Source organism: Enoplosus armatus, chromosome 5, assembly GCF_043641665.1.
Source record: "Enoplosus armatus isolate fEnoArm2 chromosome 5, fEnoArm2.hap1, whole genome shotgun sequence".
NCBI classification, from domain to species: Eukaryota; Metazoa; Chordata; class Actinopteri; order Centrarchiformes; family Enoplosidae; genus Enoplosus; species Enoplosus armatus.
Window position 1 is genome coordinate 11,033,629 of NC_092184.1, and position 27,608 is coordinate 11,061,236.

The 27,608-nt window shown below is 39.3% G+C and overlaps 3 protein-coding genes and 1 long non-coding RNA gene across 4 annotated transcripts; 3 read left to right on the plus strand and 1 right to left on the minus strand.

Annotated features, from left to right (window-relative positions):
• The first annotated feature begins 3,385 nt into the window (after positions 1-3,385).
• On the plus strand, positions 3,386-6,863 carry LOC139285754 (uncharacterized). The gene is made up of 4 exons (XR_011597350.1): positions 3,386-3,453; positions 4,702-4,838; positions 5,541-5,585; positions 5,671-6,863. It is a non-coding gene; the product is annotated as an uncharacterized lncRNA (long non-coding RNA).
• Positions 6,864-7,150: 287 nt separating this feature from the next.
• paf1 (PAF1 homolog, Paf1/RNA polymerase II complex component) lies at positions 7,151-11,779 on the plus strand. Its single transcript, XM_070905844.1, has 14 exons — positions 7,151-7,233; positions 7,888-7,920; positions 8,048-8,140; positions 8,223-8,344; positions 8,451-8,517; positions 8,602-8,703; positions 8,801-8,906; positions 9,227-9,295; positions 9,448-9,551; positions 9,642-9,758; positions 9,851-9,979; positions 10,218-10,323; positions 10,740-10,818; positions 10,952-11,779. Exons 1-14 carry the CDS (start codon positions 7,187-7,189, stop codon positions 11,380-11,382), a joined length of 1,605 nt encoding a protein of 534 aa, XP_070761945.1. The 5' UTR covers positions 7,151-7,186; the 3' UTR covers positions 11,383-11,779.
• Positions 11,780-11,937: 158 nt separating this feature from the next.
• gmfg (glia maturation factor, gamma) lies at positions 11,938-13,872 on the minus strand. The gene is made up of 7 exons (XM_070905872.1): positions 13,772-13,872; positions 13,293-13,389; positions 13,144-13,193; positions 13,008-13,057; positions 12,831-12,913; positions 12,559-12,632; positions 11,938-12,124 (listed from the first exon to the last, which is right to left on the minus strand). The coding sequence occupies exons 1-7, from the start codon at positions 13,772-13,774 to the stop codon at positions 12,053-12,055; spliced, it is 429 nt and encodes a 142-aa protein (XP_070761973.1). The 5' UTR covers positions 13,775-13,872; the 3' UTR covers positions 11,938-12,052.
• A 2,072-nt stretch (positions 13,873-15,944) lies between these two features.
• On the plus strand, positions 15,945-26,181 carry LOC139285353 (protein Smaug homolog 2). The gene is made up of 13 exons (XM_070905916.1): positions 15,945-16,182; positions 17,951-18,472; positions 18,628-19,098; positions 19,302-19,544; positions 19,683-19,792; positions 20,114-20,200; positions 20,558-20,849; positions 21,146-21,231; positions 21,564-21,679; positions 21,929-22,127; positions 22,635-22,761; positions 25,009-25,092; positions 26,011-26,181. Exons 2-13 carry the CDS (start codon positions 18,277-18,279, stop codon positions 26,037-26,039), a joined length of 2,040 nt encoding a protein of 679 aa, XP_070762017.1. The 5' UTR covers positions 15,945-16,182; positions 17,951-18,276; the 3' UTR covers positions 26,040-26,181.
• Positions 26,182-27,608: the final 1,427 nt, after the last annotated feature.

Below are 27,608 nucleotides of genomic sequence, written 5' to 3' on the forward strand. Positions count from 1 at the left end.
ACTAAAGATGCTTTGCTGTTGTGATACCAGCCTGCTGTAATGGTCATTGTGATGAATTAGGTGCCTCCTTTTATTCAGTAGTTTTATTTCACTTGATTTCCTGGTCATTAACCAAAGTGAGACTTTACTAATTCAGAGCCAAATAAACCAATCTTAACTGTTTCAGGCTTATGCTACAACATTACTTCAGTGCCTTTTAACATTTTGATTATAGGAATCTGTCTCAGATGTTTATAGTTTAATGCTTCAGTGCCAGTGTATGTTTAGTTCCTGAGGTCCCAAATACTTTTCTTAGATTATTATATTCACTGTGTATGCAGTAAAGTTGGTTTAAGTCTTATAAATGGTGACAAATAGAAGATTGCTTGTGTATATTGGTGACTATATTTTTAGGTCTTTAGAGTGGTGGTACTCTAGGGGTGAACTTGGAAACCCCTGTGTTACAGAGAATGTCATTGTACAAATTCACAGGAGGTATTGTGAGGGGGAAAAAAGAGACGGAGACTCATTTGCCTTCAAAAACAATCTAGTATTGATCTGTTGATTTTTATTAGTGCCTTTTTAAAACTGCTGCCTTTTTCAAAGCACTTTATACAGCTAAATATGTGTAAAATTAATATTTGACTTCTTTTTCACAAAGCACCTGGTAGATGAGCGTTTTGTCGGTACGTATGTAGTTAAGTTGAGGATTCGAACTAACCTGTGCTGTGATTTTTAGGAGCAATTTCCCAAGTATAGACGAGGCCCAGTGTATGTCAACACAGTATGTGAGTGAAAGCATTTTCCTCCTTTCTGCAGCTTTTACTGTGTTTTGATTGAATAGAGGATGTGAGGATGCTGCAGTGTTTTTAGATATGTTTTGGCGACAGTTTCCATAAAACAAACTTAGCTGAGTTCACTGAAAAGAGTCCATTATGTGCAGGCAGATAGCTTAGGGTAATTGTCATGACCATGACAGCAGGCTTGGCACTACGAAGAAAAATACAACACTGTTAAAACATGTTGGGGCCCAGTTGAGTAACACTAAAAATGTAAAAGGTGCTCAGTTATAAATGTTACACCATCTCATTAGAATACAAAAACAAGGGTGACTGAATCAAGCACATGCTCGCATGATGACATTGTAGCATATCCATGTAAATGTAAAATTTAGTCAACGCACACTCTGTTAAAACAGCCAAATACAAAATATATGTGGCAAAAAGCACTTAGGTATTCCTCTGATAGCTCTACAGCTCCTCTAATAACATCTGTCTCTGTTCGCTCCCTTCTCTCTGGATTGTGATTTAAATATCATTGGAGAAGTCGGTGTCCTTTTAACCTTTTAACAGCCCCTCTGTTCAAGTTAGGCCATGCATTTCCATACAGAGAAACACTGTTGAAAAGGCAGAATGATTAGGATTTGTCGGCTGCGGATTGTAAACGCAACATTCAAAGTCCTGCCCTCACACCCTGTGCGTTATTGGCTGAGAGCTACACACTCACTGCCTAAATGTTGACACCCAGAAACGTCCCGAACACAGTAAAATAAGAAAATATAGACAGAGGGCAGGGTCTCTGCAGATACAGACAACGCCACACATTTCTGGTGGGTCATAAGTGATGATTGAGAGGGATTATTTTTGTCTGAGTCTATAAATCCAACTCATTCTTCCGTTAAGCATGGTGATCCAGAGATGACAAGGATATAGGCTCCCCTGAATCACAAAGCTGGAGATAAATGTTCATATGTGTATATTGTATTGAAGAAAACATTCAAAGACTAAACTCACATTTAAGAAAATAATTTCTAAAACTAACTTTATTTAACTGACAGACCACACTGATGTTAGCAAACCTTTTGCTCTCAAAGTGAAAGTGGTGTTGAGTTGTCTGGACATAGCTCAGTGGAAGATATTCTGGGTTTTGTGTACACAGACAGAATGCCTCATATGCATGTATTTGCTGTCATCTCCTTTTTAAATGCCACTTATTTAGTCAACCAACCATCTCTGACCATCATCACCCCCCCCCCCAACACGTTTGTCCCCATTCCACTCTGATTCAGAGCCACCTTTTCCAATGCTGGCTCTTCTCTGAATGTCATACTGTGATATATTCCTGTCACATTTGAGGACACAAAAATGCTGGGGTCTTTTTCTTAAATAGGTGGGATTTTAATTTTCCACATGTGTATATACCCTACCTAGAAAGTATGCATTATATCAAGTTACATATGGTTTGGTCCAGAGACTCTTGATTTTTTTTTAATGCCAAGTGACTAGTTCCAGCTACTGTAACACAGCAGGTTATATTCATAATTTCTTTTCTGATTTATTGATATTTGGTAAAGAAAAGGGGAATGTATTTATCATGATCGGAATCATACCTTAAGTCAAAAGCCAAGGCCAAGAGTTTGAATGATAGGCCAATCAAACCTCTCATACATGCCAACCTTAAGTGTGTATGCACAATTTTTGTTCACTTTTATCTCAATGTTGTGTGTAAGGGAGTCTGGATATTGTTGTCAATCATTGTCAATCATTGTCAATCATGAGACCTTTTGACCAACCTGGATTTTGTTTTTAATTTAATTTTTTTTTTTTTTTTTACTTTAACTTTGATGTCAAATTTTGTCCTACTGACTGAAAGCATATGGGATACTGAATGAGAATCGGCAACAGAAAATGGTGATCCTTTCTATGGTCAAACACTGTGCCCATACCGGAGTTGCCAAGCCCAGACACCACTGCATTGTCTCATCTCCCTGGTTTTACCTATCATTGGGCTGACGGCATGAAATATATGAAACATAAAAACAAGTGGGTTCTGGTCTAGTGGCCAAAGTAAAAAGGCTTGAAAAGATGACGTGGTGACAGGCAAATTATGAAAAGAGATTGCATTTCTTTGAAGATGTCAGTATTCTTCTTTGGCACATTACCACTACAACTCATAACCTGTATTAAACTGTATAGATGGTGGAACTTGTTATTGAATGTCAGAGAGATTATGAAGATACTACATAAGAGATGGTAAAGTACTAAAAGTGGATTTAAATTGTGTAAAAAGATACATAAAACAGAATAAAAAATAGGATCAAATTTACTATTTTGTTTGTATTATATTTACCATTGTGTTGGCAGAGGGATATTGAACAGAAATCAGCTGTAATAAAGTAATTTTAGTATAACTCGCCTTGTGTTTTTTTGTTTGTTGTTGCTATAGTATGGCATTGCATGACAGTACTGTGCCACACACGATGTAATATTGATGCTACTTCCATAGGATTGCAGGAAAGGCCTGACATGACCTCTGAAGGTCCGAGGACCACAGCTTGGGAATCAATCAACCAACGCTATAACTGGTCTCAGAAGCGGAAGTACATGCAACGTGATATGTGACGAGCATTGTAAACAAAACTGAATGCTCAGCTGGACTGGGAAAGGAATGCCGTCTCAAGAGTCTTTGCATTGAGTAAGTAAACAGTCTTACAACACGAATCAATATTGATTTACTTAACTATCTACACCTTTGTGATGGCCACGTTAACATTAAGGATGTGCGTGACAAATGTAACCTAATGTAATGTAAAACAGTAGCATTGTTTAAACATTTGAAATTTTTGCCCTGGCGATGCATCAATTGCGTTTAAATCATTAGCTAATGTTAAAGTCAAATTGTGATGAGCAGGTTAAGCTGCACAAACAAGGGACTTTAAAACAAGTAGCTAGCTAGCTATAGCTGGATAATACGGCTACTTGGAGCCCGACTGTAGCTGCCAAGCTAGCAAGCTAGCCATCTTTATTTCTGTAAGGCTAATGTAAATATATTCCCTGCATCGAGGATATTGTGTATGAATAATTGTAACTAAGTCATATACAAAGTTAAGTAGCGTTAAAGTCGGTGTTGGTGATATTAGCTACGTAGGATAACCCTATCTATAGCTATGGATAGTAGAATGCACAGTCGTCGACAGTTAACGTTAACGTTAGCTGAAATGTTTGGACGCTGATTTCCTAACTTTATTTTTAACAGCAAAATAAAAAGAGAAAACGTGTGAGGTTAGGCAACATCTATTAATGTGATTTTTATCTTGGTAGTGTCTCTCAAACATCAGGTTTAAATTTTAAAGCTAGCCAATTTATCAAATATCCGTTGTAAATATCTCTATAGCTAAAATTTGTTCACTACAAACATACAATATTATCCCACAATAATAAATACTTTAATGCAACATAATTTACACATTTTACAATATGATTGGTCTATTTCTAGTTATCCAAATACTAACTAAAGTATTTAAGTGTATATTTCATATTCAAAAAATCTATACATAATTAGCATAAACCAATTACAGTAGAAGCGTAATGTTGAATAAAATATGTACTGTGCAAGTGAATAATGTAAGAAAAAAACACATTGTATGTTGACATATGTCGCCATATGTATAATGCATACACGTTTATTGTAAACAGCAACATTTTGGTCATAGACCTAGGTATTAACTCAACATGAAACAACATGATTTTCAGCATTTCTCAAAATTGTTTAGTAGAACTAGAGATATTAAAGTGATAAACAGCACGAATGGTATGACAAAATGTCAGTAGACACTTTTATATGATCATATCGCCCAACAATCCTGACTCAAAGTAGGAGAAAATGCCAGAGGACAGACACATTATGCATAGAATATATACTGTATGTCTGGTGTCCCCACAGAGCTCCAGGATGTTGTGTGAAGTCCTGTTGTCATCGCTATGGTTCCTGTTTGTTATCTTCTGGGTCGAGACAATAAGTGTTTGGCTGTTTCTGTCCATGTTCTATCAGGACCGGGCGTTTTACCACTGGGGAGACGGGTAAGAGGGTTTTTATGTGCATCTTATATTCATAATATTTTCTTCATACTCAGACAAAAAAGAGAAAAAATACTCAGTCTATAATAAAGACATATATAGTAATTCCCACCCTTATTTATACCCTTAGCCTTACTTTCAATATTCGGAAATAATTTCTAGTGTTTACAGCTTTTTATTCTATTCTAGTCATGGGACTTTATTATACATTATCGTACATGTTGTTGCTTTAACTGAATTTCCCCACCGTTTTATCTAATTTCAAATTAGGTACTTTTATTCATGGTCCTGACGATGACACTTATAATTAACAATGAATGTGCTTGTAGCTGGATCGGAAAACCCAGAGTTACAGGTAACAGAGCCTGTTGATCTTTGTGATAGCGGTTATCCAGGATCACCAATGTTGTGCTCAGATCTATGACTTTGTTTTCCCCACCATCACTTATTTGTCAACTAACTTGGAAGTAGAGGGAGAGAAGAGAAAGTAGAATGACATGCGTTTGAAGTTAAAATATCGTCTCCATTTTCTTGATACGACCCAAACTTAGACTTTAAGGGTCCTCAAGCAATCCCTGAGCCGATGGATGGAAAAACACTTAAGACCAAATGGGAAATGTCCATTATGGGATCAGTGTTGTGCATACTCAGTTCATGGGTTAGTGAGCATCATCTTTTAATGGAACCATTCCTTTGATGTTACAGGGTATTTGCAGATGACCCTGGACAGATGATATACATGTTGAGCAGGTAAAAACTTTGTTTTTATATTTTATATCATAAAATATGAAATGTGAGCTGTGTGCAAGGATTAATGTCTTGTCTCTCTCCATAGAGTCGATATGCAGACAGAGATGCAGACCTGAGATGGGAAAAGACCAAGAACTCGACTGAAAGGACTCTCAATAGAGGGCTGTTGCAGTTATATGACTGAAGAACATACAATGAAAAGCAGTAGCTGTTTTTCCTTTGCACTGACAGCATTGTTAACATAGCTAAATATAGGCCCACTTTTAATGATAGGTGGCGGAGAGGTGCAGCATGTGTGAAGGCGCAACTAAGACGACGAGGGAGGTCCTTAATGATTGATGTGTATCACACCCACCAATGTAACATTTACATTTTCACCTTCAGATTTTGGGGAAGCAGAATTAATGTAGCAGAAAATGCTTGGTTCACAAAGGACCTTTCTTATATTTCTTTAAACTCCATTTTGAGACTTGCACTGCGATGGTGTTTTCATCATCAGGCCGTTCTATGCAACTACAGTTGTTGCTGTCTGCAGCTATATCTGTTTTAAATATCAGATTGCAATAAAATGTTAGGCATATGAATGTTATTAACAAATACCAGATGTGTTGGTGTATGTTTGATGCCATAACCTTTAACAAGGAGCTGATTTTGAATATTGGAGGTGGTGGAGTGTATGTACTTGGGTTTAGATATAAGTCTGAACAGAAGTTTTTCACACTAATAACCCTTGCCTACAGAAGATAATCTGGAAACAGGGACAACTTTATTTGAGCTTGAAGGTTCATTATCAAACTTGGAAATACTTTTTTATTTTTATTTTTTTAGAGCTTTCAGTCATCTTGTGGGCTTTATCGGCGGATGGATGTTGTATCTCTATCACCTGTTATTACCTGATTGAAATCACCATGGGAACTGCTTATGAAGCTCACAAGATAGGACTGAAAGCCCTAGAAGTGGACCTTTTTGTTTTAAGAATTTTTCGTAAGAAAGGAGCAACATAGAATTTGTGTGCGTGTGTGTCTAAAGACTAATACTGGGCGGGGTGTACCTCATGATAGGAATCCTTTTTCAAAACAACATGTCAATGTTCCATCCAACAAATGAAATAACTTTAAAAAAAAAAATGTGTTTGCAAGCCTGCAAGATTATTGGTCTGCCAGACATTTCTTGTGTTTCCTCTGTCTCTGTCAATTAAAGGGTTTACTTTTGAACAAAACCAGCAGATAGTTTTGGTCTCCTTTTGTAACAGAGACAAAGAATGCCAATGTTGTTTTGAATCAATATGCTAAATAAATGCAAGTATTTTTAAGTGCAAGTTTTTGCTGAGTATACCACACTGATACCTAATAACCTCACATGCCAGGGCAGTAGGGGTCGCCCTCAATGTAGCAAGTCCTCTTCAGAGCTGTGAGTCGATAGGCCGCCGGGTCATCATCTTATCCTGCCGGGTAAAAAAAAAAACAATCTGATCGAAGTTGGACTTAATTGTTGTATGTAGTTTTACTTCGGCTAAAGGTTTTGGTTGTCATTAAGCGTATTTGTGTTGATTGTTTGTGCAAAGAAATAGTTTTGCTTTTAGTTGTGAGCAGTTTATAAACATGGCTCCAACGATTCAGACACAAGCTCAACGAGAAGACGGCCACAGGTAAGTTAAAAAAAATGCTTTTACAAGTTCGTTAACCTGGCTAGTTGTCTACATTGGACAAATCATTCATATTAAAGCAGCTACGAGTCAACATTTACTAGTTTGTTAGGTTGCTCACTTGTCAGTTGTGTACAACGTTAGCTAACAATGCTAGTAAGCTAGCTATTTATGCTAACCTGCTTGCGTGCTATCCTTATCATTCAACGTTAATTAACTAACTCAGATAAGTAAATTTGGTTTATCAAGTGAGTCGTAGTATTTTAAAGTAGAACCAAATCAAATAGCCAACACTGTTTGTGGTAGCTAAACTAGCTAGTCAGAATGCTAACAGCAACGTATTAGCTTGTAGACGTAATGGCAAAACAGTTGTATTGGATTGCGTTAAATTGTACAGTTGGTAAAGCTTTAGATATTACCTAGCAATTTCCCGTTACAACGTTGAAACAACATTTTAAAGTAGTTGGTGGCAATATCTTTTACAATTGTTTTATGATATGAATGAGATAATGAGAAGTATTTAGAGACTTGATGTGGTTTGCCTTTTTAACATTATTATTATTATTATTATTCACCTTTCACTGAAACATTTATTTGTCACACTCTAGCATTAGAGATGATTTAATAAATCTGACATATGTCTGTTTTCTCTTCAAGCAGGCCGTCCTCACATAGAACTGTTCCAGAAAGGTAAGTAGATTTAGCACTATTAAGTATTTACTCTTATCTGTAATGTCTTTAAAAGTAGTACTAAGGTATGCAAAAGTGTCTGGGTAACTCAAACTGTGTATGTCCTGTACTTTTGTGCCCATTACAGGTCAGGGGTGGTCTGTCGGGTGAAGTACTGCAACAGCCTGCCTGACATCCCTTTTGACCCCAAATTCATCACATATCCATTTGATCAGCACAGGTAAACATCCAGCTTCTCCGTCCATGCAGCACACACTGATGAACATGGGCACAGCTTAACATTTGTTTTTTCGCTGTGGCAGGTTTGTACAGTATAAAGCCACCTCTCTAGAGAAGCAGCACAAGCATGAGCTCTTGACTGAGCCAGACCTTGGGGTCACCATTGATCTCATCAACCCAGACACCTACCGCATAGACCCCAATAGTAAGTCTTCAGTTGTCGTTACATGTCACATTCATGTTTTTATTTCAGAGACTACCCTGCTTTATCAAATGTTTGTGTAGACTGAACCGCTCTTTTTAATTGTCAGTACTGTTGGATCCCGCTGATGAAAAACTGTTGGAAGAGGACATCCAGGCTCCATCCAGTTCGAAGAGGTAAGCCTGCTAAATAAGCAGCAGTATGTTGTTATAGATCCATGTAGAGATTTTTAGTTAAAACATTTTCTTCTTCCCTTTAAGGTCACAGCAGCATGCCAAAGTGGTCCCGTGGATGAGAAAGACTGAATATATTTCTACAGAGTTTAACAGATACGGCGTTTCCAATGAGAAAGTTGAAGTCAAGTAAGTTAAGCTAAATGTGTTCACTTTGAAATTGCCTGTTAGTAGAAAGGTGTATGATTTTGTGTGTGTTTATAAACGAGACATGTTTTGTGTTTAGGATCGGTGTATCTGTCAAACAGCAGTTTACAGAAGAAGAAATCTACAAGGACAGAGACAGCCAGATTTCTGCTATTGAGAAGACATTTGAGGATGCACAGAAATCGGTGAGTGAGCATATAACTAGGTCACCCAAATCCTTGAAATATAACATCCTTTATATTTCAAACAACTTGAGGAGTATAATGGACAGTCGTTTGAACATGGGGATTTGCAAGACTTTATGGGTTTTGGGATTGTGGGAAACTTTCTGCCAATATTGGGATAAATAAGGCAAAACTCTTCTTCATCTATAGCCGTGGAGCTGCTCGGTGCAGTAGAAGACTGTTTGTAATGGTCAGCTGTCAGATGCAAATCAGTATTTTTGGTCACTGTGCATAGTTAGGAAAAGTGAGCTGTGGTTTGTAAAGATGTTGTTTCTTCTCAGATTGCACAGCACTACAGTAAACCCAGAGTTACTCCTGTGGAAGTACTTCCTGTCTTCCCTGACTTCAAGGTGAGCTATAATTTCACACTGTTTATTGACTTTTAGAGTCTCTGTGGATGATTTGTTGTTGCTCAAGTTGCTTGTTTTTTTGTTAGTTTATGGTCCTTTAACTGTAAAATTGTTACTTCAGATAATAATTTGTAAATATTTTCTTTCCCCAGATGTGGATCAACCCATGTGCTCAGGTCATCTTTGACTCTGATCCTGCACCTAAAGACATATCAGGACCACAAGGAGTGGAAATGATGTCCCAGGCCATGATCAGGTATCTAAAATATCTGTTATGTTGGTGTGTGTTTGAACTGTAACATTTTTGCATAAATACTAATTGACATTTTGTGTCTCTTCAATACAGAGGTATGATGGATGAGGAAGGAAATCAGTTTGTGGCCTACTTCCTGCCCCATGAAGAAACAATTCGCAAGCGCAAGAGAGATTGCGATGAGGGGATGGATTATATGCCTGAGGATCTGTAAGTAAAAATATTCCATCAAGAAAATTGCCTTGATTTGTTTTAATTTGTATACCAGGAAGTAATAATGCATTTTATTTTCTGTGTTTCAGGTATGATTACAAGATAGCCAGGGAGTACAACTGGAATGTCAAGAACAAAGCCAGCAAGGGTTATGAAGAGAACTACTTCTTTATCTTCAGAGATGGAGATGGTGTTTACTACAATGAGCTGGAGACAAGGTAAGTCATTGATCAGAGAAGAGACTTGTTTGTTGTTGCACCTCAAATTGAAGAATGGTAGATGTGTACAGGAATAATTGCAGCTGGTGTGTTTTAGATCAAGTGCAGATTGTTATGCGTTTAGAAGGTATGGTGTCAGTTAGTCATGTATAAAACAAGCAGCACCACCATGATATATGGGGCTTTCATGGGAAACTGTTAGGCCTTGTCCTCTGACAGCCTTTCTTCTGTCCTGCAGAGTGCGTCTGAGCAAGAGGAGAGCCAAGGCTGGAGCACAGTCGACCACAAACGCTGTGCTGGTGTGTAAGCACAGAGATATGAACGAGAAGGAACTCGAAGCCCAGGTGAGTGTTGCTTTCCTCTTTTTCTTGATGTTAGACTGACCACTTTTTAAAAAAAAAAAAAAAAAATCTTTTAGGTATAATACAGTACTTTGTCATTGGAAAGAACTTTGAATTAAGATTAGAGACCGAATATCATTATTTTATATGTGAGCTTATGAATCACATTTATCATAGATTAGAGATTTAATATTGATTAAATTCAGTTGGCCCTTCCACCAAACGTGCAGTTATTCAATGCTATCCAAACAAAAATGCAATTAGGGGAGATGATTTGTTATTACCACATTCATATTTAGATTAACTACCATGTAGTCGCTATATGCATGTATTATGTTTTTTACAATGCCTTCCAACATGACTCAACTAATCCGAATGACTGGAACTGTTGACTGATTCTCTATCATTGTGATTCTCAGGAAGCACGTAAAGCTCAGCTGGAGAACCACGAGCCAGAAGATGAAGAGGAAGACATGGACAAGGACTTGCAGGACTCTGGTCAGTTTTCTCTTATTCTCTGCATACCACTGCAGTTCTCATCAGCTAAATCATTCACCATCTGCATTGATGACAGGTTTGTTTTTTTATCAGTTTCTATTTCTGCCTGTGATATTTGAATTGTTTTCTCCAGGTGATGATAAAGAGAAGGGCAGCGAGAACAGTGAGGCTGAGAACTCTGGCAGTGAATCTGAGAGGGAAGACGAAGACCAGGAACAAAGAGGAGAAGACGAGGAAGAGGATGCGGACAGAGAGAAGCGCAGGAGGAAGGCAAGCGGCAGCGGAAGTGAGAGCGGCGAGGACAGGACCAGAGAACTGCGAGACGAGGAAGAGATCTTCGGCAGTGACGATGACAGTGATGACAACGAGCCCAAGAACTCGGCCAGGAGCAGCGGCGAGGAGGGCAGTGGAAGTGAGGACGAAGGAGGGAACAGAGGAGGCAGCAGAAGTCGCAGCGCCTCCCCAGCACACAGCGACCGCAGCAGTGACCACTCGGAGAGGGCTCAAAGTGGAAGTGGAAGTGAGAGGGGCTCAGATTCCAGTGATGCCAGTGACAGTGAATAAGATCTGTGGTCCGGACAGCAAGGTGATGGCCACCTATCTTATCTGTATGCTCAGCTCCAAACATGGCAGTGTTGCCCTGTCTCTGACCTTTTTAATATCAGCTCAGTCTGGGGCTGTAGTTTCTTTATGATTGCAAATATCCAATTAAATTTGTGTGCGAGACGCTCATTGGTTTTGGATCGGGGGCATCTCTCTGCAATCCAGTTTTTATTTGTAGAATTAACTTGCGCACCAGTAGCTATTTGTACACCATTCCTCTGTTTTTGTCTGTCAGATATTCAGTACAGGATCATGTAAAAATGTCTTTGTTGTCTCAGCTTTTGACATGTCATTGTGTGACGGCTTTGAAACTGATAATAAAATGCAGGTGACATTTTGTAAGAAACTCAGTGGTCAAAGGTTGTGGTTTTTCCCTCTTTAGCGGATTCAGGGAAACCTCCAAATAATCCCATAAATGTAATGGCTTATTTTCCGTCAGACTATTGTTGGAAAGTAAGGGATTGTTCATGTCTAAAATGTTTGATTTCCATGCAAAATTGACAAATTAAAACTTGATTTCATACAGTAAATGATTTAATAGCAATAACATGCAACAACAACAATTGAAAACCGGTGGATATGTTTCACAAAGAAAAATACTGATAGTATCGGAGATATGGGAGATGCATATTTAGCGAAAAAATGCCAGCTGGTTCTTCAGCCAATCTTCTGTCAAATCATCAGCGTTTCTCGTTTCAAAGACCTCATGGAGTAAAGCAGAGAATGTCACATTCAAAATCTGAATAACAACACCATCAAAATTGAAAGAAGCTCAGAGATATTAACACATCAATACGTAAAGTAGTTGCTAATAAATTGTGAGGTAGAAGAATCAGAAACAAATGACACGTCTAAATGTATAACCTGCTGAACATGCTGCCAATCAACTTTAAAGATAATAATTAGTGGTTTGGTCTAGATTCAATAATTGTCCCATTTTATTCTGGTGATTGACAGCTACAGGTTTGAAAAAAGATGCACTAAAGAAATGAATAAATGCAGATTTCAGAGAGAGAAACCTGAGATTTACAATGAGCATCGGTATATATCGGGGGGTTTTATTGCAAACACTTTTCAACATTACTATTCAACATACCACTGGAGATAAACTACAGGTCATAATTGAGAGATAATTACCTTTGTGAGCTCTGCAGCTTGGACCAGTTGATTCTTGCTGCCTGCATACATCATCTGTTGCTCTGGCTTACATCCTGTTTAAATTAAATGTGACCAGTCAAACGACTTCAACAAATCCAATAATGCCACCTTCATTGCTACATTACATTTTAATAAAGTGGATCCCAGACAAGAGGATGTTCCTTTTAATTTGGCAGTTAAGTTATCCTGCTTAAAAAAACTTGTTTAATCTGAGGAGAAAGATTTGCTTTTAAGATACTGTAACTACTTACCCATTGGACTGGAGAATATGAAACACAGAGGGTAAGACACCCTCCCATCAGCGTGGACATATTTGTAGCTGTAGACAATGAATGTGCAACTGTCAAGGAAGTTCAACTGTTTTTTTGCAAAGATACTTTGTGAATTTGAGGATTTTGTGATAATCATAAGACATTGAGACAGGATATCTGGGTTGCCGCTCTGGAAGTTCTTCTCTCAACTCATCTAGTGAGATGTCCTAAAAGACAAAGTTTGGTAAGTAACTCTTAATGCAGAATGAAACAACCAAAAAAAAAACAACCCAAATTACTAAATTTTACTTGCCTCATATTCCTCCTCAAGGATGACAAGTTGTTTCTCCATGTCTATTTTCACTATTTAAAAAAATGATATTGATCAATATATGATCAAGTTACAAATGTGTTAGAGTGGAGAACTAACTATAACATTCATCACTAGTATGTGATACTTACTTAGTATGGCGGCATTGTTGGTCTCTTTTCGAAATCTAAACTTTCTCAGTTTAGCTTTCAGACTTTCATCCACTTCACACACAACCAGAGAGCTTGACTGCAAAATGGTGTAAAATATATAAATTAAATAGTGTGATAAAGTTAAGTGGATTGGTCTACAGGCCAGAAATAGAAACAAAGAAAGGGGGTAAGAGACATCTACTGGATCTGTTCAGATGTTGAGGTCTCTATCCACCTTGCATGGATGCATTAAACATTCATGACATTATTCTGACATATTGAGGGCAGGAAATGTTTTTGCTGCAACATGCAAGAATGTAGTTTCCTGTATGAAAGAGCGCGGGGGATGGTCGACTTGTGTCACAACGGTGAAGTAAAAAATATATATACACAAATACGTTGGAATGACAGTTCATCAAATGCAGTGAATTTCAACAGAAAAGCGAAATCTTTCAAGCAATTGCATCAGTTTCACCTACCATTCTCAAATGATCCTTTCCTGTCTTCAGGGTGACACTGCCTTGCTGAAACAGTCAGGCTGACAGCTACTCTCTGACTGTCGAGATCCTCCTTAAGCTGGCAAGGGGAGGGCAGACACACAGCTAGAGCATGCACCAGTGCTGGTTCCTGTTTTCAACATCACAAGATGACTCCAGTGTGCAAGCTCAGCTGAGTGCTTTATGGAACAGTCTGACCATCTTTCAATGCATTAAGGACAAAACAAACCTATGAATCTTGGTATGACAGAAGTGATTGTGTTTCATTTTAATAGATCCATATGGTTTGAAGTAGAAGAAGATTAATTTTACCGTATGTTGTCTCCCGTCAGCGTGATATCATTACTTTCACTTCCCGTTACCATACAGGGATGGACATCAAATAGAAACTTGCAGAGCTTGACAAGGTCATCAAATCCTTTAAAGTAACAATACCACAATAGAATAATATTAAACTTACATGAAACTTTTCCATCTAAGTAAAAGTATAGAAATATATGCAGTAAAATGTAGGCCACTTAAACATCTAATGTAAAACAGCTCCATAAAAAAAGGTTCCTGTCACAGTATCACTTTACTGTTGCTTTATGGTGTGATATGTATCATATGTGGTCATTGTGCATCATATTATTAAAGTGGATCAGATTATGACACCCTACAGTGTTTGGCGGTGGCACACATAAACCATACGTCTTGCACTTGGTCTGTGTTGTGTTTTGGGCCACTTCCCTGCAAGCTTCAAACTGAAGTCTCTTCTTAAGTCACATCCCACACACTATATGACTGTCATGCTGAACAAAAACTGGAGGAACAGGTTTGGTCTCCTGGCAAATACATTACATAGCATTACCTAGGGAGCATTTGGGGTATACTATCAGTGGCTCAGTGGAGGAGCCAGGGTTCAAGCCACCAACTTTATGATTAATGGATGATCCTCTCCACTAAATATTGTCAAATTAAAAGTTCAAACTAACATTTTATCCCATGAACTTTAGGCATTTTGCAGCTCTGGCCCCACCCCAATCAGTGATGTCATAGCAGGTCCCTCTTTGTCATTTACCTTTGTGCGTGCTATTTCTATGTCTGAAATTACTCCCTTATTCACATTTCCCTACATAATAAACACTCAGTTGTTAACTCTGGTGTTTAGAAGGAAAGAGTACAGTGTTTCACTGTGTATGGGACTGTCCAAAATATAAAAATTTACTGGAAAACAGTTATTCAGACTATATCTGAGATTGTTGGTGTGAATGTGCCTCACCAAGAACTTTATTGTTAGTTCAAAACAGTTAACCTTAATTTATTTTACATAACCAGAGGATGGGCAGGAGAATTAGAAAATGCGTGGAAACCTTCATTGGAGGTTTTTATCTATTATTATCTGATGTGTTATTATTTTATTTTCTTGTTAGTTATGTGAAGTATGTGAAATGTTGCCTTCTTCCTTTTGGTGACTACATGTTTAATTGTTTAATTCAATTATTATAATTGTCATTGTCTATTTGTATGTGTGAAATATATGCAAAATTCAATAAAAATATTGTTTTTTAGAAAATCCTTCTAGCTTCTCAAAAGTCAGGATTTTATGCTTTATATCATTGTAAATTAAATATATTTAAGTTTTGGACTGTTAGTCAGACAAAACAGGCAATTTGAGGACATCCCCTTGGGCTTTCAGAACATGCAATGGAGATGTTTTAGTATTTTCTGACTAATTATTAATTGGAAAAATAATAAACAAAAAAGTTATTCTACGGGCTAATGAAAAAAAACATTAGTTGCAGCCCTATTTTATTCTATATTGAGTAGTAACAATCAGCCAAGTTACTCAGCACAGAAAACCTGATATGGCACGTTTCATACCAAGACATATATCATAATATATAAATATAAGACAAATGTCTCCTGGTTATCATTGTTTTCATTTTTTCCATATGACCATGGCCATAGTGCCTACTTTTACTACAAAAAATACATACGTGTAAGGGTGGGAGCCTTTGTATTAACCAGACTGTGGGCGGAGCAAAACATTACGTGCCGTCCATACGTATGACGTTGAATCCACGTCTTACGTCAACTCAAAATCGAAGTAGATTTCTCCAGGCGTACACTCTTTATTTTCTGCATTGCAATAAACATTTTGTACATACATTCTTTAACATGGTATGTTTGAAACCACGGGAGCTTGTCGCTGTAAAGGAATATCCTTAAGGAATACCTCGTATGGGATCGAAATCTACGCTTCTTTCAGCTAAGCTAACGTTATTGCATCTATTAGCAAAACTTGCTAGCTAAAAAGCTAGCGCTAGCACTTAGCTATCCCTACTCTACCGTCGAGCTAGCTATGCAGTAGCACTTTAGCCTAGCTCGCTAACCAGTGACAACTGACAAAGGTAAACAACAAACCTTTTTGAGTCCGTTTATTGTAAATCGTAACTCACATAACTTTATCGAGTTAACTAGCTACAACCTGCTGTCGATTAAAACTGCGTTTTAACGTCCCTGTTTGCACCGTTAAGACTGAAGTACGAAACGGTGAAAAGGGGCAGCAACAGCGTTAACAAACAACAATACAAATCCTACGAAAAACAGTACTAATGTTGAATCCCTCGTCACTGACAAGGCCGACCAAGCTAGTGATGGGGGAAACGAAGCTTTCTGAAGCACTGAATTACTATAAAGCAGTTGTGTTAAAAATGGTTCACTGTTTCGAAGCATTTTAGCAGTCTAAAATGGCGACATCTGCTGGCCGAACCATTGGTATTGTATCTATATGGATGGATTAAATCTGAGAATATGATGAAACAGTTAGTCAGAATACAAGTGGTTTTAGGTTATTGTTATTTTGTTCAATAAAGCTAGTATTTTAAAAAGCGATCCCTTTTAAACAGAGTCTCCGGCTGTGCTAAAAACTAAGGCAGATTGACAAGAACATCCCGTATTTAAAACCAGCGCGACACCTCTCTATGAGGCCTCGCGTGGTGAAGCTAGGCATCGAAACATCTTCCTGCGATACTTCTGCTTTGAAAGGTCCATACTGTGTTGGGTAGTCTGCTTCGAGCGTGACATTACTGGACCAAGCTAACTGTGGCTAACCGCTATCTAATGCTAGGCTGCCGGGTGTAATGTTAGCCTGTTTAAACGTAATAAACCTGACATGGATAATCACAACAGTCTGCTGACCAGAGCTTATAGTCAGAGACTCAGGTTTGTTCAATCAAATGATAGCTTTTAATGTTACAGGTGATACCGGTTGCAGTGTTGGCAGTTTTGTTTTGGCATGTAATGGTAACGTTGCAGTATGGATATGTTTGTGTTCTACTTTTCTTCAGTAGCGGATAACTAGTGTATTATAAATAGCTGTTGTTGATACAGGGAACTGATGACAGCCCTTATTCTTTGGATAGCAGTCTATTTTGGTGTTGTGCGTTAAGCATTACTCTCAGTGTTACTGACCTGGACTCTCATCTTTAGGATAAGGTGTTTGGCACACCTTTTGTGAATTACATGGGCCTTTATCATTGTGATATGACAGGAGTCTCTTTGAAGTGATAAAGTTTATTAGTCAAAGCTTACCTCAAGTAACACCCTTATAGTCACAGTTATAACTGAGATGTTCAGGAGTTGATTTGCAAGATGTGTTTTTAGATATTTCCCATTTTGTTTAGGATTATACATGTAGAGTCAATTTTGGAACTATGGAAAAGTTCTAAAACTCCAATTTGATGTCATATTATTATTATTATTATTATTATTGCCACCTTATCACTGCCATCCTTTGCATATCATAAAAAGCTGAAGCAGTGTGTCTGCCCTGTATTGGCTGTGTGTGCCACAATTTCTTATTTACATATTATTCTATGTACAATCACTGTCAATTCAGTTTGTCCCCCACTGAAGCTGATGATCAATCTCCGTCATTTAGGAAAATTGTGACTCTTGTTTGCAGCTTTGGTGCAGAAAAATGTACGTGCTCAAATATAAACAAGACCGTCTAAAATCACGGGAAGACCATATTCCAGTACTAAGTCTATGGGAGGAATAGATGGACTTAATCCTTAAGCACTATTGTTCACTTGTTTGTGTATAAAAGTGTGGTTGGTGTCATGATGAATCTATGTCATTTAAGATTTTTCTCTTTGTCTGTTTGTTGATTTATAGGGCACGGATGATGTGATCCTGAACATGCCAGAGTGAAAAAAAGTTTTTCCTGTTTGTGTTATTACCAACTACAATTGACACACACTTTCAGCCTCACTTCATAAGACATCTTCCCAAAAATCCACACGGCGTCCCTATCTGCAGTTCCTTCTGCACCTGAACCATGTGAGGGCCCCTCGGTCCAGTCTGAGGGGATCCCAGGACTGTTGAAAATACAACCCCGCTGTGCGGGGTGAGACTGATCCTGTCTGTGTCTGAGAGAGCAATCTTTCCAGTACCCCCTCCCCATCCACACATTCCTGTTCTCCTTACCGAGGAGACACGCCATGATGTTCCGAGACCAGGTAGGTATCCTCACAGATTGGTTCAAGGGCTGGAATGAGTGTGAACAGACGGTGGCACTGTTGTCCCTCCTGAAGAGGGTGTCCCGCACCCAGGCTCGCTTTTTACACATCTGCCTTGAACACTGGCTGGCAGACTGCACAGAGATCCACATCCTAGAAGCTGAGGCCAACAATGCAGGTAGCTGAGTGTTCTTTATTATACGTTATCGATTATCTCTGATTATGAAGCACTGTTAGTTCTATCTTTTCCTAGAATTGTACAGAAGGCTTAAATTAAACCAGTAATCAAAGATTAATTGCTGGTGAAATTTTCTGTTTGCCCTTTGTCATTAGCAATTGTCAGCCAGTGGCATCAGGAGCCAAAGGAGAAGGTTGTGTCCTTGCTGCTGTCCCATCTGCCTCTGCTGCAGCCACGCAACAGTGAGGCCAAATGTGAGTACATGAAGCTGCTGCAGAAGGTGTTGAGTCACACTATTGAGAGTAGCCTGTTTGTGGAAGAAAGCAGACAGCTGCTTTCCTACGCGCTCATCCACCCTGCCACCACACTGGATGACCGCACCTCTCTGGCCATGTGGTTAAACCACCTGGAGGAGCACCTTTCCAGTGGCTATGCACCCCGGGCCCCATCTAGCCCCTACCACCCCCGCCAGGGCTCAGATGAATGGCCTAGCTCTGCTGAGGCTCTGGACCCCGGCCACGCCTGGCACGACAAGTCTCCTTCATCCAGCACATCTCCAGCAGGCCAGAACGGACACATGCCTTTCCCAGGGGGGATGTCCTCTCCCATCAACAGCAATAACGCAGGTAATGTTTGTCATTCAGGTGAAAACATGAGGAAATACAGTAGTTTGTTGAGGGCATATGAGACCATTGTGGGCGTCTCCCTTATTGCGCAAACATTGTGCATTTTGTTAAAGGTCTTAGAGTGTTAACATTTCTTTAATTTATGTCAGGTACTCCGAAGAATTTTCTTTTGTTCCTCATATATGAATTGTTTCCCTTCCCAGGTCTGGGTGGGCAGATGCAGCCCAGCCCTCTGAAGAAGTCCATGTGCGTTATTCCTTCCAGTCTCCAGGCTTGTGGCTCTGAGTGGGTTTGCCAGGATGACGCAGGGGGCCGGCAGAACTTCATTCCAACAGACCACGCACCCCTTTCACCCCAGAGCAGCGTAGCCTCCTCTGGCAGTGAGCAAACAGAAGAACAGGGCTCCAGTCGCAACACCTTCCAGGAGGATGGCAGTGGCATGAAAGGTCAGAGTTCATTTCTGAGCTGAGCCAAGGGCACTCATGGCATTTGGCTCTGGTAAAAGCCGTGCACAGCCAAAAGCTGTGGTGATATAAGCTGAAATGTAACATTACTTTTTTTCCTTTGGTGTGTATTTGTTCTAGATGTTCCCGCATGGTTGAAGAGTCTCCGCCTTCATAAATATGCATCCCTTTTCTCCCAGATGACCTATGAGGAGATGATGATTCTAACAGAGCAGCACCTGGAGTCGCAGGTTTTTAAGCCTCCCTTTTACATACACTGGGGCTGGGCTTTGATTATTCCACCCTCCTTATCAATTGTGAACATTACTGTCTTCAAACCTGACGATACATCAACTCTCAATGAGGCATGAAATTAAGCAGCGCACCCTACAGTTATATCGAGCCAGTCACACATACAAATGGTGTGATTTTGCCTCTGCCCCTTGGCTTTAATGTAACAAATGGTGATTAGGTTTGTTATTTAGTAACTGTATAAATAACTCAGTGTTCCCACAAGAAATGAATCGCCTGCTTCTCATGCCACCTTGTTGCTTTCTATCTCTCTTTTCTAGAACGTCACTAAAGGAGCACGGCATAAGATCGCCTTGAGTATCCAGAAACTGCGAGAGAGGCAGAGTGTGCTCAGGTCTTTAGAAAAGGTGGGATGATGTTGTTTTTCTCATTCTAAAAGAAAGAGGCACCAGTGTTTTGTCTTGATGAATTTTCACAAAAATGCACTTGAGTATGTACTCCTTGATTATCATGTGACATTTGATTCCACCGAGAAATTCCCATCTTGCTTTTTGGCACAGAAACAGACACAGAGCAGGACCAGTAGAGGTTCCATGTATTCCAAGATATTTCAATAGGGAAAAATGTTTGCTGTCCCTGAAGCTTAAAACCAGATCTATAGCTTGGATATCTTCCTCTCTACTCACAACATCACCCATAGACCCAAAGCGTACCTCTGACTAGCTTATACACCATGTTACACTGACGTTGTCATCTTATGGCAGGATATTTTGGAAGGGGGAAACCTGCGTAACGCCCTCCAAGAGCTGCAACAGATCATCACCACCCCCATCAAGGCCTACAGCCCACCCAGTGCAGCACAGACCGCCCCGGATGCAGCCACCGCCCCGGACGCAGCCACCTCCTCTTCAGAAGCCACAAAAACAGGAGCAGATAAAGAGCCGGCCTCAGAGGGCTTCCAGTCCCACAACCCACCTCCCTGTGATGTAGACTCCTCAGCCACACCCATCTCAGACGGCGACATTGCTGGACAGTTCACCCGAGTCATGGGTAAAGGTAAGAGCAAGATGTTTTTCCAGATTCAAATTGATTACACCTAGATAGAAGACTACATTGGTGGTTATGTGATTTGTCCTTATTGGAATTGCTCTTAAAACATTTTTTACACACAGAAATCAGCAGCATAACAAAATACTGTAATAAAGCTATTAAGGCATTTTTTGTCCATGTCAGTATTAAACATAAAACACATAGATACTTCATCATTTATCCATATCCACAGATATCCCTCAGATCCAAATTTACTTGATGGACATGAATAAATAAACCCTGGCTTTTTTGTGTTGTTTTAGTGTGCACCCAGCTGCTGGTGTCAAGGCCAGATGAGGAGAATATCAGCTGTTACCTTCAGCTCATTGAGAAGTGTCTGATACATGAGGTGAGAACCTGAATATTTTTTCATTTGCTGAACATATTTCAGTCATTTGTACACATGCATTTGTGCATTGTTGCAAACGCACCTAATGGTAGTCGTACTGTACAAAACAATATACCTCAGTAATGAAAATACCATATAGACAAATTTACATGAATTGTTAGTAATAGAGAATCTTGTAATCATGTATAGTTTTCTTTTCCTCTTGAAATGAAGAATAAAACTTACCTTTTCCTTTTAAAAATTACAAATTCCAGGTGTGTCTGCTGAAAGCCTTTTTAATGCTCTTTGAAAATCTGATGCCTTTTTTCTTCTGCTGTCTTTCTCTGTGTCAGGCTTTCACAGAAACTCACAAGAAAAGGCTGGTCTCCTGGAAGCAGCAGGTCCTCAAACTGCTCCGCCTGTTCCCTCGGAAAGCTATGCTGGACATGCCTGTGTACCGACAGAAAGGGTGAGCCTTTGCTGGCCCTCTGTTACCTTTGATCTCCCTCTTTAGCAGGGGAGATGTCACACCAGCTGAATGTTACCTTCTCCCTGCACTCATCCTTGCTGTCTAACTTTGACTTTGATTCTCTTTCCCTTCCCTTTTCTCTTTCACTCTCTCTTCCTCATTCAAATATCTACCATTGAAGTAACTTCAGTAGAACATGCAGTCCTTTTAACTCTCATTGATTTCTGTTTTTTTTTTTTTTTACTCCAGCTGGACCTATGGGTCCAACTCCCTCCCCACAGCAGGCTCTGTGAGTGGAGGTGTAGCGAGGCGGGGCCAAAGGCAGTTCCAGATGACCCCTCGTGGACTCCCAGCTGGACGCATGGGCCTTCTGAGTCCCGGCGGGATCGGGGGAGCATCTCCACGCCACACGCTCACTAGTCCTGCGCTGGCAGGCCAGGGTAGACAAGTCAGTATTCCTGTCACTGGATGAGCATTCTAACACCAGTTTGTGACACGTGTAGCTTGCTTTGAATAGTGATGCATCATATTTATCGATCATGTCGTGTTTTCTTTTTGGTGATTTTTAATTATTTGAGTTGAAGGAAAACTCTTTGTGCTTAAAGCTAACTACACAGGTTAAAGTAGTTATTTAGGACAATTGAATCTGACTTCATATTTTTGTGTGCTTTTCTTCAATATCTTCATTGACATGCTCATGCAATGCCCAAGGAGTCATAATACACCTTAGTAAACATTTGTTCTGAAAGGAAAATGTGAAAAAACAGGAGACCTTTGCAGTTTAATCAGTACACACAAGACAGTACAAGGGGTTAGGTGTCACATTTTGATTTTAATTGATCATCATAGCTTGAAGAGTTTCTGTTTAATAACTTCGCTGAAAGATAAGCAAACCATGCCAGCCTCCCAGGATGAGTGGCATTTGCGTAATGAGAACTTGTGTTTTCCTCTATAGAACCTCTGGTTTGCCAACCCTGGGGGCAGTAACAGCATGCCAAGTCAGAGTCGCAGCTCTGTGCAGCGGACCCACTCACTCCCTGTCCACACTTCCCCACAAACCATGCTCATGTTCCAGCAGCAAGGTATAGTATGAGGTCAAGTCTTTCCTCACTTCATCTCCTGTTTACATTTTACCACACGAGTGTTGCCCACATGTCAAGTCAGTTTTATTTATATAGACCAATATCCCAATTCAGAAATTTGCCTCATGGGGTTTTACAATGTGTGCAGCATACGACACACTCCTTAGATCCTCGATTTGGATAAGGAAAAACTACGTTGCTTATCTAGAGCTCAAGTAAAATACAGTTTTTCAAGCTAATCTGGAAGTGGTTAATGGAATAGAGATTATTTGGAAGTGGCAGATTTGACTTTGGTTTTGCAAGCAACACAAGCTACACAATTTATGTTTAAAAAAAAAAAAGGCCATTTGGTCACATGCCAAAACAGAGCCGCTCACCCTCTGTGCCAAGGACAAAATAACAAGACAGCTTAGCGGCATGTTGCAGTAAACAATCTGTCACCTCGCACAATATACATAACCTTTTGATTGCCCTGTCTCCTGTGCCACATGCCACACATGAGCATTGCAAATTCATCTGTAATGAGCCTGTCATTTTTCAACAGAGTCACCATAGGATGTTTCCATAACAGAGCGTTCTGTGTGAAAGCCAAAAATTCATAACCTCAATAGACGTATGAACCCAGCAATGCAGCAAACAGTTTAGGTGTCTACAGCTAGTGTGTCTGGATACTTCACACTGTTGTTACGTTCAACATTAAATATAGAAAAGAAAATACATGAATAATACAATATTTCTATAAGCTATCATCCATAACAGAAGACTGGATATACAGACTGTATTTTAACCAGTTGCAGAAATATTAGACATTATTCATCTCAAACTAAAACCTAGAGACCTTCACAAGACTATTGACAATGCCTCCTAAATTATGCATCAGGTGATTACACTGTGTGGACGGTGTTACTGAGCTTGTTTAATTAGTGCTATGCTGTTCAACTCTTCTTTCTTAATGCAGCGACGGCTAACGGCGGGGGGGGGGGGGGGGGGGGGCAATGGCGTATTCTAACCACAGGACTGCCTCTGATAGGATGACGTTTTGTTTATTGCACCTTTCTCTGTAAACCGCGCTTCGGTCACTAGAACTGACATGCCTAGCACCCACACGACACGCCATGTACACCTTGTCATCTAGGTGTTTGGTTTTTGTTATTTCTTTTGTTATTTTTGACTTTATAGGATAGGGCAGTATAGTATAGAAGCAGACAGGAAACGAAGGGGGAGAGACAGCTGGAACTGAATGCATGCACCCCAACCATTCGGCCCTTGTTTGTTTTAAATTAGATAATCCCACAAAAACAGATTTTTAATTCATACTTGTAGTGTAATGTAGTGCACACACAGTATTTCAGTCATATGGATTTTAATTAATCCATTATAGACCTTCAATTCAAATTATTTTTATAAAATCTTCTTATAGAGTTTAGGATTACAGAACTTTGTCACATATTCTCTGTCTACTGTAACATCATAGGAAACCAAGGAATCCAATATACATACATGTACAGAGAGCTCATGAAAGTAAACAAAGAATTGGCAAGATACTGGAAGGAGTTGACTTGGATAATCTTTGGTAACGTCCTTCTTCTCTATGCTATTAAAAGATGTGTTTCTCAGTAAAGAGACAAAACAAAAGTATTAGAACAGAGTTTAACAGTGTATTCTTCAGGGTACTGATCCAAAATGATCCAATTTAAAGCTGTATAGCTCATTACTGTACAGCCTTACAGCTGAGTACAAAGATCAGTGAAGGGTCACACTTAACACCCAAATGGTCAACGCTGGCCTGTGTACTGAGGTTTCACTTTCAAGCTCACTCCGCTCTGTCCCTCCTCAGACCAGTATTACTCTATATCATTTCTGCATCCACTTGAGACAGATTGCAGTGCACACCCGACAGCCGAATACATCTTAAGAGCATCTCGAGTGACACACACTTTAGCCAAACGAGGATTGCAGAGATAATCTGGCACCTCACCTCAGTGAAAAGGGTCTCACCCACTTACATGCTCAGACAGACTACATTTACATCTGACAGAAGCATGTCACATAGTGCAAATTATTTTGCTATTTGGTTTGAGTTTGATTGTATCTGTGCGAACAGTGCAGTCAGGTATTTGATGTGATTAAAACATAGTGAGTAGTGAGGACGTCTTATAGACGTGCTTTTAAATTTAGAGTGTGAAAGAAATTGACTTTAACCTTAATCGTCCTGTGGACTGAGACTGTTTTCACTCATTCCTTCAGAATGCCAAGTTCCAGGTGCTGACCTGGAGATCAACCCCACGCTGGAGTCATTGTGCCTCAGTATGACAGAGCATGCCTTAGGGGGTAAGTGTCCTCAGCAGCCCGGTACTAAATAGGCCACTGGCTGGCAAACCTCACACAACACCTTATTATATATTATAACTATGCAATGAGAGAAAGGATTCTATGAACAATTTGTGTCTATCAGGGAAAGCAATGCATACTAATTTGTTCACACACATCTTTTCTTATGCAAACAATAGATTCTGTTGACTTTTATAATTCATGTTTCATTAGTTATATTTGTGTATTAAGATTTAATAACCTCTAAATTATACAATATTAGTCAAGTCACAGTCAGGTTCCTCTTGCAGAGAGAGAGACAGACCTCTGTGCATCATATGGTGTACGTGAATGACAACATTTTCATGATCATGTCAAACAAGTTTAAGGCTCAGTAACTCTGTATTATTTTACTGTGTCCCAAATACTCTGGGACTGATATAGACAGTTATCCCTGTTGCATGATTTCTTTTTTATTAGATAGAATTCAGGGAATATAAAGTATTTTCCTACCTTCTCAGAGACATATAAGGTTACTGATGTCTTTTGTGTCTGTGTGTACAGTCTGAAAGTACGTTTAACATTGAGGGAAATGCACTCTGGCATTTATCCACAGATTTCTGTTTAAACAAAATTAGATTTTATAATTATACACACGTTTACACAGCCATGGCAGATGAACAAATGCATATTTTGGAGACAGTAATTGTGAGTATGTAATAAATGTAAGAAATGCTAAGTTCAATGGCTGACATACCATATAAATGCATGAAAACATGCAATGAATGTAAAATTCATGGACACATAAAAAGGCATCAATAACTTTTAATGCCCGTGGGAAAGGAGAAAAACCCTTTAAGGATGAAATGTGTGATGGTACCGTATATTTGTTTGATTGTAAATGTCTTGAAACATATTTATTTCCAATCTCCTCCTCAGATGGAACAGACCGGACATCAACAATATGAAAAGAAGAAAGGAAAAATACACTTCAGTTGAGGCCTGTTAAGTTCCTCATCACCCAGCACAAAGATATACGTATGCTTAAGAAAACCAGGCAAAGCAGTCACTACAAAATGACAAAAAAACTGTGTATATGTTCTCTAATATTTTTGTACTTTATTATATACAACTAAGTTTATTAAAAATGGAATACAGATGATTATTATATTGCAGGACAGAGGAAAAAAAAAAAAGCAAAACTGCTCCATGTCACCTGCAGGACTGTGACATGATGTGCAGAGGCTCAGTTTGCCGTGGTCTGAGAGAAAAACGGTGGATTGGTGCTGTCTTAAAGGGGTTCTGCCCTATGAGTTACTCTTCTTTTCCTCCTGCCTTGGAGCAAGGCTTCTTTCCAGAACACAGCCCCTGCACCATATAATGTGTAGATTCAGAAGATTTCCAGCCAGATGTAAGGCACTTTTAATAAACGATCTCTGATATTAGCCACCAAAATGTAATTGGCCCTAGGATACATTCACTGAGGTTCCACTTGTAGACAGGTGTTGATATACAGATACCAATACACTTCCTAGCCACCCTAATTGTTCTATAACCAGTGCTAGTGAGGGTTTGTGTTGGTTGAAACTTAGAAAGCTTTCCTTGGTTGTTTTTATCCTCTCTAGAGAACATGTTTTTTTGTGGCAAAGGCAGAAAAGGGAGGACCAAAAGGATTAAGGAAAAGCTTGTAATTCAACCGCAGGCATACCCTTTGTCTTGGTTGTTTTCCCTGAACACATAATCAAAGTGACTGTCCTCCTCTAAACTTCTACAAAGCCAAAGAGAAGGGTTGTGTGATTGTTAATTTGAGAAGGATATTTGTAGTGAAATGCAACAGAATGGTATAATTCTTTTTTTTTTTAAAAACAACAGCAGTTCGAAGAATTTATGCCAGCTGCAATTTGTTTCTGTTATTTTATGCCCTACTACATAAATGATGATGAATCTCATTTTGTGCCGAGGAATCCCCAGAGGGGTGAATAAGGGCTGGTGAAGTTTGTACTGTGCGAGAGCCGATTTGATATTGAATTGATAAAAGCGAGGAGGGTAGAGTGTTTTCAATTTACACTCTAATGCTGGGTGAGAAAACTAAATGAAACCCATCTCAACCCTCTGGCCCCCTTTTGATTGGCTCTGGAAAATGAAGCTTGATCTTGTAATAAATGCTCCGGAGCGCAGCATCTCACCCTCGCAGTGCCCTCTTCCTCAAATGGCCAACGTGATGATTTGATGAATCATACTTTTCAAGGTGCTTGACGATGTCCATATTTTCTGTTTGTGTCTCAATGTGTTTCAGTCTCAGAACCCTAACATTATCATGTGGTATCAGTGTTGAATCAAAAACTGTCTTATACAGCCTCTGTCTTTGAATGTGGCAGAGCGGAGGTGCATGTATGTGTAATATGGTCTTAACTTTTGGATCACTTTTGGTTGCATCATAAGGCAGGGATAACCATTCACATTTTATTTCAGCAGAGCCATAGGAGGTCTGTCTAGTAAAGATGGTTATTTACAGATATCTTTTCCAATTGCATTTT